At 35.3% G+C, this 14,568-nt stretch overlaps 1 protein-coding gene across 19 annotated transcripts in view; it reads left to right on the forward strand.

The window, feature by feature from the left end:
• Positions 1-14,568, forward strand: part of WWOX (WW domain containing oxidoreductase) — a 541,832-nt gene that overhangs the window by 26,946 nt on the left and 500,318 nt on the right. For 14 of the 19 annotated variants that reach the window (XM_072872386.1, XM_072872390.1, XM_072872387.1 and 11 more), the window contains exon 5: positions 4,625-4,731. In XM_072872386.1, coding sequence (XP_072728487.1) covers positions 4,625-4,731 — 107 coding nt within the window. Of the gene's footprint in view, positions 1-4,624; positions 4,732-5,977; positions 6,032-6,970; positions 7,466-10,386; positions 10,429-10,840; positions 11,201-12,770; positions 12,840-14,568 lie in introns of those variants that run through there. The other 5 variants (XM_072872399.1, XM_072872397.1, XM_072872403.1 and 2 more) reach the window with 5 other exon arrangements.

Consider the following 14,568-nt stretch of genomic DNA (forward strand, 5'->3'; position numbering starts at 1 on the left):
CCTTTAGGTTAGCTGCTGATGTAGAGAGCTGTGCTGTAATTTTTATCCTCATGTATGCCTTATTCATAAACAGGATTGTCACTTTTGAGTGTCAGATTAGAGCTCATTCAGCTAAAGCAACAGCAGCAAGAGTAGTTGGTCTCAGGACAGTCTTGTCTCTTGAGATTTCCAGGGCAATCACTTGAAATGTATCTTAGTTTTATAAAACATTTGCTCAACATTGTATTGTATAGAATATTTAAATATACTAATATATATAAATTATATAAATATAATACTAATATAAATAAATTGCTTTTCCAAAGTGTACATTATTTAAGCCTGTTGTTCTTCTGTCCCATCTGGGGAGAGTATCTCTCTTATTCTTTGTAATTGGCTGTCCTTGATGCTCAAGTGTATTATCCTATGCTGTTTTTCTAATGTGGTTGTTCCTACTTTAAAAAACCCCACAACTAGTATATAATGTGTGATTTTCTGTAAGAAGATATTCAAGTTTTGCAGCTCTTTTTAAGCTGCCTACTTTGAAATCTGAAAACTGAAGCACATAATACATTGAGGCTGGGCACAGTTTCCTTCAGCCACATACACCCTTTGCCAGCTGTTGCAGCTATGCAGAATGTAAATGGCAATAGTTCTTGTTGGCAGTAGGCTGTGCTATCTGTTTTACCTGGGTTAAGTAGCTCTGCAGCTGCAATACCCCAGCACTGTGGTACAGGGAAGATTCACCACTGGAGGATATGATTTGTTTCCTGGAAAAGATACTAGTGTCATTGCTGTTAAAGTTCCTACGTTGTGAAAGGGCTGTGTTAATGGAAGAGAGCACATTGGTAGCTGCAGTCTCAGATTAAGTGAAGTTTTAAAGTGATGTTTGATTCTTTTGAAGTCCACGGAGTTGCTTTCATGGGTAGAATTAAGGTTGTTCTGGTTCCTTAATTATGCATGTCCTTAACATAGTTATTTAGATTTCTCTTTCTATTTAACCCTACTGTGATTTCTTTTTTTTTTTTTTTTTTTTTGAGGTTTTACTGTTGTTTGGGCATTTGTGATGTTTGTGGTTTAACTTTGGTGTATGAAACCACATTCAATGTGGATTTTGATTCAATGTAGTTTTTATAGATAGGCAAGGTTTTTCTTTACAGAGTTTAAATAGTTTTAACTCAATCCCTGTGTTAGGCTGAGGTTTTAAAATTTACTGTATATTGAAAACATGGCTACATTTTGCTGAAAGACAAATGTTGTTGGCAAACTTAGTTTAGCACAATGAGTCTGTTAAAAGAATAAAAGTTTTCCACTATGCTAGAAGCTTTTCCCCACCTGTTTAAGCTACGTGACATGGGGGGAGGAAAGCAGCCTTAATTTTTCCAGGAGAAACAAAAAGCTAAGGCCATAAAAGGACTTGAATATGGAGGTGCTTCCAAACTCCTGCTTCAGGTGTTTCAGTCAGAAATTGCATTCTTCTAAGCTCCTGCTTGTTTCTTAAACTGTAAAGGTACTTAATTGTACTGCTTAATGAGGATATTCAGGTCTATGAAGATTTATTTTAAGGACATACCTAAAAATATTGCAGTCTTGAGAGCGAGCAATTTGGTAGGTAGATCATACTTAAACTCCAGTGAGCTCTATGAAGTAGACATTGTGTTACCTTTTCTTCTTGATATATTTCATTTGGTAGCTGGTCTGAAAAGATGCCTTATGAATTATGCTCCACACAAAGTGATAGAAAGACCAAGTAGTAATAGTTATATACAATCCCTACCTCATAGCCAGTAATTCAGTAGGTGAATTGGAACCTTTACGTGGTTTGGGGTACCTGGGTTTGTTTTTCTCCTTTTGCATAAATCTAGCTGTCCTAAATACAGTGCAAGAGTGTTCATGAATGAGTTAGTAGTTTAAAATATATCTGATGGGGAGAGACAGCAGCACTTGATCTGTAGCAGTATTTTGAATGGAAGGATGGAATGCTACTTAAAAATCTTTTGAAAAGAAGTTGTTTTTTTTTAAGCACATAATTTCATGGAAAGATTCAGAACATGTCTGGCTACGGGTGAAGAATCATCCTTTGGTAGCCCAAAAGAGAGCAAGTACATCCTAAAGAGGGGTGTTTAACACTCATCTCCAAGTTTGCAGGGAAAAATCAAGGTGGTATTAAAATGAACTAAATTTGCAGCATGTAACTTACTTGGTTAAATTTTAATCTTTCTCAGTTTAGTTTATAATGAGAATCACGTTATTAACTGTAACAGAATGGCATGGAATTTATTATTTTGCACAGTGTGACATCGGGTAGAGTTAACAAAACATCATCATGCTTAGCTAATTAAACTGGCCGTCAGCTCTAGATCTTCGTGTAACAGCAGAAAAACTGTATTCCCAGGCATTCCAACTAGTTTTTAATATTATGCTAAGCTGGTCAAAATAAGTGTATTTTTTGTGCAAAACAAGAAGCATACAGCTAGCTAATAGTACTCTGGTACAACATGTCTTACATTAGTTACATGAAAAATTCTAGTTAAATACGCTTAAAGTGGAATTAGGAGCAGGGGAAATCTTTGCATATGCTGTAGCTGAATTCATGTGCATGCAATGAATTACCCAGGTAATTAAAGTTGCTTGGTACAATGAATGGCTTTAAAAGAGATACAAGAAAATTGCTTGGACTTAAATACCGTAAGTATGTAATTGCAGAAAATGGTATAAATTCGTCTTGGTGTCTGTTGTTTCTATAATGTAAGTTATGTCTTGTGCTGTAACTGAATTTTGTTGCTCCAGGGTGTTTTGGAAGTGAGACAGCCCATCTTAATAGGTTTTTTGGTAAACAATTTTTAAAAGGAAGACATGAACATGCTTTAAATGTCATAAAGCTAAAACAAATACCTCTTCTCTTTGACTTCTTCACATACTCAAATTGCTGGGCATTTCAGTTTGATTCTTCATTTTCTAGTTTAAGCTTGTCTAATTGGAACTCATTAAACTATGTTATGCCTCTTTCAGCTAGATGGAAATTTCTGTCATTTTTACAGTTCTCCATGGCAATGGGCACCCAGTGATACTACTGAATACATCACAAACATGTAGTAGCTCACCCCTGATAGAAACCCACTTTCTGGCTCAGTTCTCTGCACTTTATGGGCATTCTGCACTCCCAAGAACTTATCATGTCCTGGTGTAAATTGTCACAGATTTTTTCTAATTAAATGTTTGCCTTGGACCCACTTCTGTGCAGCTTTTCATTAATGAATTGAACAGTGAAACACAGTATGCTTACAAAGCTTGCAGATGATGTCAAGGTGGAAAGAGTTGCAGCTCTTGGTGGACAGTTTCATAATTTGAACTGATCTCACTAAATTGCAGTACAGTCCCAAATTAACAAACTGAAATTAATCTGAAACCTGAAGTCTCCTTTTAGAAAGGAGAAATGAAGTGCCCAAATTCAGAATGGGGAAGAAATTATTAACAGTATTGCAAAAAAAGGTGGTGTACAGTTGTTTAGAAATTCACTGTGAAACTTTGTTCTATGGATGAAGGGGAAAAAAAACCTGGGGATATAGACTCATGTTGCACTTTAATTGCAGCAAACTGTGAACTGTCTGTCCACTTGTTTCAGATTTAGAAGGAAAGTGCTTGCAGATTAAGTCATATCAGTGTGTTAGGCAAGAGAGGGAATTTTTCATGGATTATTTTTTCTCTGTACCATCTGGTACACCCAGTGACCCATTTAGCCCCATGATACTGTAAGCAATATATTGAAGCTGCATGGTATTTGATTGATTATTCATAATGAGAACAATAGTGAAAAATTGCTCTCCATATATCAGTTGATGATAGGACAAAAAACGAGTTGATTTTATAGGGATAATTTAAGGAAAATTTTAGCAAAGATTTTAAAGTGTGTGGATAATAAAACATACATGTAGATTACAGATCTCCTTAGGCAGAATCTCGTTTTCTAAGAATGAGCTTGACAACGTCCTACCCAGGAATGGTTTAACACTTGGATAGTTCTCTAGTCCCTGGTTTTGTGCAGCAGTGTTCTACAGATGGAGTGGTGTTCAGATTGGAAAAAGTAGTAGTTATCTCCATGTGATTTTGATTCTTATTCCCTCACACATCCCATTGGATGATCCCCCCGCCACAGGTGGTCCTCACATTGATGAATCAAAGGCTAACTGTGCCTAAAGAGCCCAGAGAGCTCCGTTCAGAAAGAGAGTTTTAGAATACTCTATCACTTTCAGTGTGATGTTGCCAGGCATGATAGTTCTGCAGTCTTGCCTTATGGCTCATTCTTCACAGTCAGACAAATAAGGAGTAAGTATAATCCTGCTCTTAATCCTGCTCCTCCTTCTTCTACAGCTGAAGACACCCAGGCAGAGAAATTGAGTCTGCTTTTTGAAGATCTGTTTTGCACAAAATATATACAATTATTGTCCCAAAGACCTGCTTCGATTTGGTATCTACCTTTTTTCATATGTGCTCTTAAAAGCTGGGTCCAGGTGACTATCCCACAGGTAGTCAGACTGCAGGTAGCGTTAGTGTACTTAAGTGTGTGGCTCACCTTTTCAGGTAATTTTATAGCTCTGTTTTATTACTGAGATCTATTTCTGACTAGGAAAATGTTTTATTATAGGTTTTGAAACTGCAAAGTCTCTTGCACTGCATGGGGCATATGTTATCCTGGCCTGCAGAAATATGTCAAGAGGCAATGACGCTGTACAACGCATTCTTGTGGAATGGGTAAGTGAATGTATATAGTGTCCAACACTCAGCTGTGTTTTTCAAGATGTGAAGTCTTTTGTGCAGTACAAGCAGTTAAATAGATATTACGTTGCCATGCAAGAGTCTAAGGAAGAAAGCATTTGTCTTATTTTGTAATATCCTGTTCAGTCACTGGCATATCAGTGATAGAGATTTTTCATTTCATGTGACCGTATTGGACTGCAAGGCTTGACGTGCTGTTATCCGCGTTACAGATGCTTTGTAAAGGGTGAAAATGTTTGAAAGAACCACTGAGGCATGTTTCATAGTTCATAGGACAGGACATTTCCAGAACCAAAATTTATAACTAACTGAAGGAGAATGTACACACTCGGATATTAGAGACAGCCGCTATTTTGCCCATAGTTTTTATACTATGAAAGATTTCAGAGGATCATTCTTACACTTTTCAAAACCAAGAATGCTTCCCTCCTTTTCTTTCCTAGTCCATCAGGCCCAACAGCACTGCTGCCAGGCAGTCTGTCTCAATGTTTTTTTCCTTCCCATTTCTTCCCTCTTTCTTTCATTTTTATTCCATTTTGTCATGCAAATACAAGCTCTTCAGTACTGTCTATTCCCTTGTTTCTCTCTCCTAACTTCTCCCCCCCCCTTTTTTCTTTCTTTTTTTTTTTTTTGATCTTCTAAGGCCCTTATTAAAATTTATTCAGAGTTCTTCATTTATTCCTCCCACACTCATTTACTTGCTAGTAAGGATTGCAGGCTACTTTTGTCTGAGATTCCTATGACTGTTGACTTCGAGGAGATAATCTGTTGACACAGTCCTATACACTTTACTTGAATAATAAACTGCAGGATCAGATTCTCAGAATTTACTTCTTTCCTGCTAAAATTAGTGATGAGTGTTTTAGCTTTATTTCCCAAGCTCTGAAAATATTTCAGCTGCTCCCAGATGATATGGGAGAGCACTCAGTAGTATTAATATTTACACATAAGTAGTCTACAGATAGTTATAATATTTATTAGTGCAAAACAAACAGTGCTTTTTTTTAATTTACAAGTAAGTATTTCCAAATAAGTGATGCTTATAATATTGCTAATTTTTGTAACCACAAGTTTCTTCAAGAAACCGTCTTTGGATTTAGGCCTTGTTCTCTTGCCCAGATGATACTAATGATTTACAGTAAAGGATTGAGAGGGAAAAATATCTTCCTTTCCCCTTCAATACCTCACATTAAAGCTCTCTTTTTGTTTTTTATTTCAATAGGGTGGAATTCCAAGAGAATTCCAACAGGAGCAAGCATAGCGAGTGTTTCTTAAGTTCATCCGTCCATTCTTTTTCAATAGAACTGGATTTGGTGATATTCTGTCTTTTGAATTTGGTAGTCCCAGTCCAGCTAAATATGGCTATATGTATGTTTTTTTATGTAACTAAAATAAGGCAGTACCGAGTACCTTTTATTTTAAAAATATCCCATTACCCCCTTAATTCTAAGCATATCTCTGAGCACTTTGAAGGCAATGGGAGTTCAGGAGTACTTGTCTTAATACCTATATTATCTCACCAAAAGTTAATGAATTGTTACTTGAATGAAGATCACTGAAGGTCAAATTACTTCAGAAACACTACATTTATTTACTAACAGTTTTCAAATTCTAATTGTTCAGAAAAGAATCTCATCTGTAAACTGGGTAGCTGGAAAACCTTCAATGCATCTTTGTAATGGCTTTGTTGTTGTTTATTGAGAGGGACTAATTAACTTTGATTATTGCACTAATATTATGGCACTTTGACAGTCCCTCAGATTTATGACTCTGGGAAAATAAACAAATGAAATGCAGGTGCTGGAGCAGAAAGAATAAGTTATTACTGAACTTTAATTACTTGGAGTGTGTAACCAGGAGAGAATTAGTTGATGAATTACAAGATGCTTAAAATTTACATCAAATTGTAAGCAATCTTGAGGAAAACAAACACAAAAACCTGCCCCAAAGTCAGTTACTGAAAACAGACAAAGATTAATTTGATTGATTGACACTAATAATAAAATATTGATGTAAAATATTAATTTTTAGCTTATAGGTATAACTATGAAGCAGGAAGTTGTTAATTGAAAATTCTTTCCTAAAATGAAAGAGTTTAAGAAAAATGTCAATAACTTTTGCATATGGTTCAGATGAATTCTCAGAATGTAGCTGCAACCGTGCTGCTATAAAGAACTTCAAAGCATCCACAGTATTTTTTCTCCCTTTTTCCTAGGGAAAGCAAAATTATTGAAAGGAAATTGGTTTCCTTTTCAGTTTGGAACCAGTTTTTAAGACAATACAGCTGTTTAGGATGCAGCCTTACAAAGCCTCATGTTCATGTTACTCAGGTAGTATTTTTGGCAACAATAGTGCTACCTACTTGTTTTATGTTTTCTTGTAAGTGTTTGAGATTAAGTCTCTGAGCTGCACTATAAATACTGCCTTCCTCCAATATTTTGAGGGGTGGAAATTTGGTAAGTATGTTCCTACTCTTCAACTGAATGTCCAAACCGCATTTTCTTCTAATTTGAATGAACTATACTTTTATAACTAAAAAAGTCTTTGCCATATTGAATTCTAGTGTGTTTACATGTCATAAGTGTGCTGTGTTAGTAATAAAATTGGTATTTCTATAATAACGTGTATTACTAAGAGCAAAGTGTATCCTGTGCTGGCTTTTCTGTGGGACAGTATGCTTTAGTACTCAAGGTTTAAATGTTGGACAAAGAATATTTCCTTTTTCATTCTTTTTGTTGTTTGATGCAGAAGAGAATTCCACTTATTTTGCAAGAAGGCAAAATAATTAAAAATGTATAAAGAAACAACTGTTGTTATTTCAAGTTTTGTTACAGTTATGTAATTGATGGTCTGTATTAACTAAAGCCTGAAATATATACAGAAAAAAAAGTATTCTTAAAAAAACCCCCAACCACCACCACCGCCAAACCACAACAAAACAAAAAAAATCCCAAATCAAACCTACTGTAATGCAGCATTTAAAAATAAAGTACAGCATACGTAACAGTACTTAGGAAAACCATCCAGCTTGTTCCCTTAGTGAGTCTACTTGTGACGTCCTTGTCTGGAATGCCATAAACTGAGTGTCTGCAGAAAGGCAGCTCTTCTTTGGGCCTGTTGTACTTTTAAATAAGTTGTTAGGCAAAACCGCCCAGTTTCAGTCTGCTTTTAGTGAAAGCTGAAAATCAAGTTTATAAAGAGAAAATGGGACAGCTAAATGGCTTGAAAAAATCCAGTTGTTAAGATTTAGAGAAAACAGGAGGAATAATGGGGGAAAATAAGATTTTTCAGATTAGCTGCCATTATGTTTAAAAACAAATTCAAACTGATCTTAATTGGCTTTTGGAGACAAAACTAGAAAACTGTTTTTAACGATTTATGTCTAAAGAGGTGTTTTATAGAGTTTGAGTCATTTGAGTAGGGATTACCCATATAAACTTGCTAATTACTTTAGATAACTGACATGTGTTTGCAACCTGCAGTATTCCAGTTATTTTCTTTCTGAACTACAGCAGAATTTTGCTAATATTGCAAATAGAGGGTAATTGCCTTATGTAAAGCGTTGTGACAAGTTTTAATGTGACTGGTCTAGCTAGTCTGTCAAATCCAATTTTTGTAGAGAGGAATAGTTGATTATATTGGTACAATCTAATGTTTTGTATACAAACATGTGTATATATAGAGAGAAAGGAAGAGAAAGTATGTAAAAGAAGCAGATGAAAAGAGAGATCAGTATAGCTTTACATTGGGGATCTTGAAAATGAATGTTGTTCACGCACGATGACATTCAATATCAGTTTAAAACTGTTTGATAATTTCTTGCTCAGAAAAGAGGAAATTAGAATTCTAGAGTTATGATTCATTTTAATCAGAAAGAAATTGTCAAACATAAATCTCTCCTTGAGTAGTGAAAAGGCCTGAAAGCAGCCAAGAAAAAATATCAATACTTTGCAAAGGAGGAATGATTGTTCCAATTCGTAGCTTAATTGACTTTAAGGCTTAATGAAAAACACTACGGTGCTGTTTGTACACATAGTTGCTCTGACAAACATTGAAATCTATGCTCCAGGAAGAGAAGCTAGGTAATTTATTTTACATTATTATTGATATAATTTTCTAATTGAGTATGAGCAGAATGTTTGGATAAGACTGGTTAGCTCCAGATGTTAGTGGTATTCTCAAGAAAATACTTAAGAATATGAATGAATAAAATATTTCATAAATCACAGCTTTTCTTGCCAAGAAGCTCTCATTTATTTATTCCTGTCAAATAGTCTTTGAAGTAGATATTAAAAGATAAGTTTAATATTTCATAAAAAGTATAATGTTTCTTTTGTAATTATTCCTCAGTGTTAAGCCTACAGCTACATCAAAGATTAGATTAACTGTAAAAAGAAAATTTGGGTTTCCTTTATATGTAGAAACTTATAAGGTAGAGATGTGACAAGAGAAGAGAGAATGGCTATGAAGAAAACCAACAAAATAAACGTGACTCCTTGCTGTATTCCTTTCCCCCAAAGTATTCTCCACCTAAGGAGTGATTTATGTTCTTGCTGATTAAGTAACTGAATGAAATTAAAACCTGAGAAGTGAGTCTTTGTATTCCAATTGTAATCTTGCAAAGCACAGAAAGACGAGAAGCAAACTGGGCACGTTTCCAGAGAACATGGGCAACAGTTTTCATGTGTCGACTGTGTGTGTTTCCTCCTCAAGGAAGCGGGACTGATTTCCCACGTAGTGTTTCGTCTCCACTGGTGTCCTTGGTTTATGATTTTTTGTGTATGTGTGTGGAATACAGCATAGCTCTGTAAAATATTCTTCTGTCTTAGTCTCTTGATACTAATGGATGCTAATCTTGATACAGAAGATAAAATTTCCTTTTCTATCTATTGGATGTTAATTTTGTGGCTTTTTCTGTAAGTCAGTCAGGCTATTAATACAGGATTTCCATACCAAGACTATGCAAGACTACATTAGAACCAGCACAATAAATTGTTCTTGGAATTAACTTATGTGAATGATTCAGGGAGGGCATCTCAACATGATTAGTGGCAGATTTTCATTTATGGAAAAAACTGAAGAATGTGTAAAAGATGGCTTTGGAGATGTAGTAAATACTGAATGAAGCCACAGTCCATTCGTACAGAATTAGACTTTCAAATTGGTGCTAAATAAAAGCTCTTAAAAAGTAATCTCTTCAAAATAGAAAATATTTCAGAATATCATACCGGTAGAACACATGCACTTCTGTGAAAATATTATTTCCAATATTGTGGTTTTATTTTGTAATAAAGAATTGTATTGTTTCCAAGTATGATATTCTAAAACTATGTATTATTGGCTCACATGCCATCACAGTGTAATATACAGTTATAAAAGCCTGCAATGTATAGACATATTTCATCTTCCAGTGCTCTGAATAGTGACCATGCTGAAGAATCAAGATAAAAGTAGTTATCCAAACCTTGCTATGGGGAAAAGGCCTTGCAGGAAGAGGTAGGATCTTTTATTAAGCTAACTGGTAATGCAATAAAAAAATTCTGCATCAACTTGTCTCACTTGCAGCCACAGACACTCAAACTAAAGCATTATTGCCACTGCTGAGTATAATGCTTTTTTTTTCTTTTTAAGGGTGTGATCCAGATCTTTCTGAAGTGAAGGAATCTTTTAATTAACTGTAATTGCAATGGAATCGGACCTTAAGTTACTAGTGGAGAATTGGTAGTGTAAGTCTTAACCAGTACTGGTGCTAGTAACAACTGATTGAGAACAGTATGAAAGTATGACCAGACTTTGGCCATAATGTTCAAGAATTCAGTAAGTTCCTGTGAGTAATCTGCTTGGCTGAGACACCTTAGGAGAGTGATGTGAGCTGCAAAGTTGTTTTCCAAATACATATGGACAGTGAATTGTTCAATAATGGTAGACATAATTTTGAAGCAGTAGTAGTATGCATGGACAGCACTAAGAAAAACGAAATGTAATACAGTCTGCTAATACACTTTGCTAATATAAGAAGCTGGAAAGCAGTTGCTTTTGTATTTTGAAGTCTTCTGCCACTTTCTGAGGCGGCAGTTTCTTTCAGTTTGCAGGCTTGTATATTGGGACAGTAACTATCCACATGGACGTGTCTCAACCTGTCAGAGCTATTGATCTCGTTATCAGTGAGAAATCGGCGATCTTCAAGTTCTTCTGCCAGATTCATCTCTAAAACCAGCTGCGAATCAGTGAATGTAGCCCCTGACAAGAGCAAGAGGCTTTTTTAATGATGTGAGAGGAAATTTGTGCTTAGAAAAACCCCACACAAAGTTAAAAACATTAAACAGTTTAACCAACGTTTACGTGGATGAATTGTTGAGATCTATTTTTTTGTACACTATAAACATATGGCATGAATTTGCTCTCGTTACAGATGCTGAGAAAAGGGAAAGGCAAATATTTATATTACATTCATGTTTTACAGTAAAAACACTGTTCAGTTTGTTTATACAGTTCCACTGTTACAGTTTTTATGGTTAGTAATGAAACCACTGTAAAACAGAGTCTGAATTATATAGCAGATGTGTTAAGCCCCTAACTTTCAGGGTTGGGCATCCTTCTGAATACTGATATAATTTAGTTAGAGAGTTGACGTGCTGGCTACAGCTGAACTGTTTCATACCTACATGTTCATCTGTAGTTAGCTCTGCACTGTTACTGTACTAAAGATAGAGTTTTATTATCAAGATAAATTGATATTTAAAAGTAATTACATTTATGAAATATAAAGCCGGTTAGTGTGAGTGAGTGCAGGAGGGTTTAAAGGATTTGGTGGGCATTTTCCAAGCATTTAGGACCTCATATGGCTTGTATTTCCAGTGAACAGGGATAAATTCAAAATGTTCAATTAATTTGATGCATATTTTATTTCTCAATACGGTTCTCAAAAATGTTTTACTCTGGTTCAGTTGATGGCTGGGATTCAAAATAAAGTGAATAATAAATGTGAAAGTGGATAAAAAGGAAAATACTTCTTAAAAATGTGGCTATATTTTAACTTTTATCTACTTGAAAAGGACTACAGATATATTAAGTCAGTTTGTGATCTTTGCTATACTGTACTCAGCGAAATACAGAATTTTGGTTACATAAAGCAAAGATCATTAATATTAATTCTTTGTATGTTTGTGACAATTTACAGGAAAAATGCATGGTAAAAATAGCATAGGTCCCTGCCAAAGGCATTTCAATTCTGGACTCTGCAGAGATTTACTTTTCATGATACTTTATGCTTGCTACCCTGCATAGTCACATTGAATTCCATTGTAGTGGTAGCAAGCAAAGAATTTAGTACTAAGTGTTCTTGGAACTCAGTTCTTATTTAATAAATGAGGATCAAGGAAATGGACATAAACATTTTGTAGTGTTGGTTTTTTTATTTTGTTGTTAAGCTTCTGGTTTATGTTGTTGGCACATCTTTAAGTAGAGAATATTTTTTAATGGTGATAATATAAGTGATAAATGCAGGAGAAAGTTTAGTAGTGTCCAGCAAGGTGGAAGGGAATTTGAAGCATTGTGGAATTTTTACATGTTATTTCGTACACATGTAAAAAAAGTCTGGTAATATGAATGAAGGAACTACTCTGTAAAAGGCAGAAATATTTGTTTTCCTTCATCTTTTTCTCAGATATGAGGAAAACCCATATAATGAGGCATGTTGAAATAAATTGGGACTTCTTTACAAACATAGATAAGGCAAGCAGAAAGATTTCTACTAATAAGGAAAAATTGGATGCTGGTGAAGGAAAAGAATGGTGTCACAGCTTAGCTTTATAGCTAGGAGAGGCGATGGTACGTAACAAGAATGGGTAAGTGAAGACTGTTTGTATGTCAGTACCAGGGAAAAGGCTGGGATATCCTTCGAGTAAGGTGTCCATTGCTGTCTGAAAGCCATGCTGATCTTGCAGTCCACTGTAGCCTCACCAAATCATGGAAGAGCTTCTGTGGTTATTACTGCCTGTTTCATCCATCCCTAGGACAAGCTGAGATGCCAGAAAATGAAAGGGTTTCTTACTGCAAGAAGCACATGAGGACTGTTTAGAAAAAAAAAAAAAAAGGAAAAAAAAAATCCTGCAGGGGCACAGACTTTGAGATTTGAATTCCACAAGACCCTGCTGACCTGCCAGTTACAGACTTTTTGTCATGATGGTGGCTATCATTTCGTCTGCAGATGTTCTTTCCTTCAGAATGGCCAGAGTTTATTAACTGTGGAGGAATAGAACCAGAGTGGTTTTCATTTTGGGAGGGGGGGGGGGAAATCAATTAAAAAATAATTTTTTTGTGGTGGTCTGGTCACTTTATCTCCTTTTGGTTTTGTGCGTTGTACAAGAGATTCATTGTTTCTGAAAATATGCTTGAATAAGGTGGGGAATAAATGGTCTGGAACGTACGGTTTACTTATGTTCTGTCTTTAATTTTGGATTTCTAGGCTGGATTGGAATTTTGTACTAATGTATGAATTTATAATGCTGTAGACAGCTGATAGAAACCAACAGAGCGCTCTCATAGTTACGGGATTGCAAGGTTTTTAACATAGTGAATTTGCCATGATTCCTTCCAGTAAAGATGAAGCTGTCTTTTGAGTTTACTAAATTGCTTCTGCTCTCGTAATTCTGTTCACATTCCAATATCTGCTACACATTAAAAAAAAAAAAAAAAAAATCTAAAATGTAATTTTGAAAGATGTCACAGTGTCTTACCATTCCTTAATTTTTTCCTCCAGTCAGCAGAATTTTATACATGGAAATGTTGAGGTGATCTTTTTGGTGATTTGTTTCTTTAGCACAGCCCTGCTGTTCTTAATCTGGACGTGTGAGTCACAAAATCCCTACCATGCATAAAGCTTTGTAATAATACTACTTCAATGCAGTATGAGCTTTTTAACAAAAAATTTTAAGACACACCCCCAAACAGAAGCAAAAACCAGAATAACCCCTTTTAACCTGCACTTTGTGCTCAGTCTTCAATTAAATGGTACTAGGAAATACTGGTTACTCCACAACAATAAAAACCTCTCTGTAGATATCTATCATTAAAAAAAATCGTAGCCTTTGTATGTTGACTTGAGTTTAGCTTATAGGGTGCAGAGAAGTTTGGTTTTCGCTGGTGCTTTACGTATACTAGTATAAGTTGGGTTTGATCTTTTTCTGAACCTTTCTCTCTCAGAATCTATTTTCTAAAACTATTTAGTGTTGTTGACATTGAAAACTTATTTACTATAGTCCACGCAGATACGTTCTTACATAAACTGAGTTCTGCTATCACTGGATTTCTGGTTGCCAGTTCTGGGAGAGGAGAGGGGGAATTAAAGTGGCTGGTTATAAATTTTTTTTTTTAACCATCTTCACAATTAATCTGATTGTAACGTAAGCTTGTAATATATTCCATTAATGAAGAAGACAAGCTTAGCTTATGGTAAATACAGTACTAAGTGTTTATAGGGCATTTCATATTTTACATGATTCCCTTTATAATTCTGCTTATCTTTTCATTCTAATTCCCTAAAGGATGTATAAAAGAACCCCTAAAGAGAGTAATTACTGCTCTATTCCTTAACCAAGGCTCCTTTTGCAAAAAGAAATCTGAGCTGCTTTTTAAAGAAGGCAGTTTTAAATAAAAATGCAAATAAGCTGCTTTGTAACCACATTAATTACCCACCTAGCCTCTTATTACCGTGTTTGTATTGTTTGCAAACACTATTTACAGTCATGTGGAAATTACCATTCCTGGGCCAGAGGAAGGCTGTTGTTGGTGGGTTGTGCTTTGGAACCAATT

Source organism: Ciconia boyciana, chromosome 9, assembly GCF_034638445.1.
Source record: "Ciconia boyciana chromosome 9, ASM3463844v1, whole genome shotgun sequence".
In the NCBI taxonomy this organism is placed as follows: domain Eukaryota; kingdom Metazoa; phylum Chordata; class Aves; order Ciconiiformes; family Ciconiidae; genus Ciconia; species Ciconia boyciana.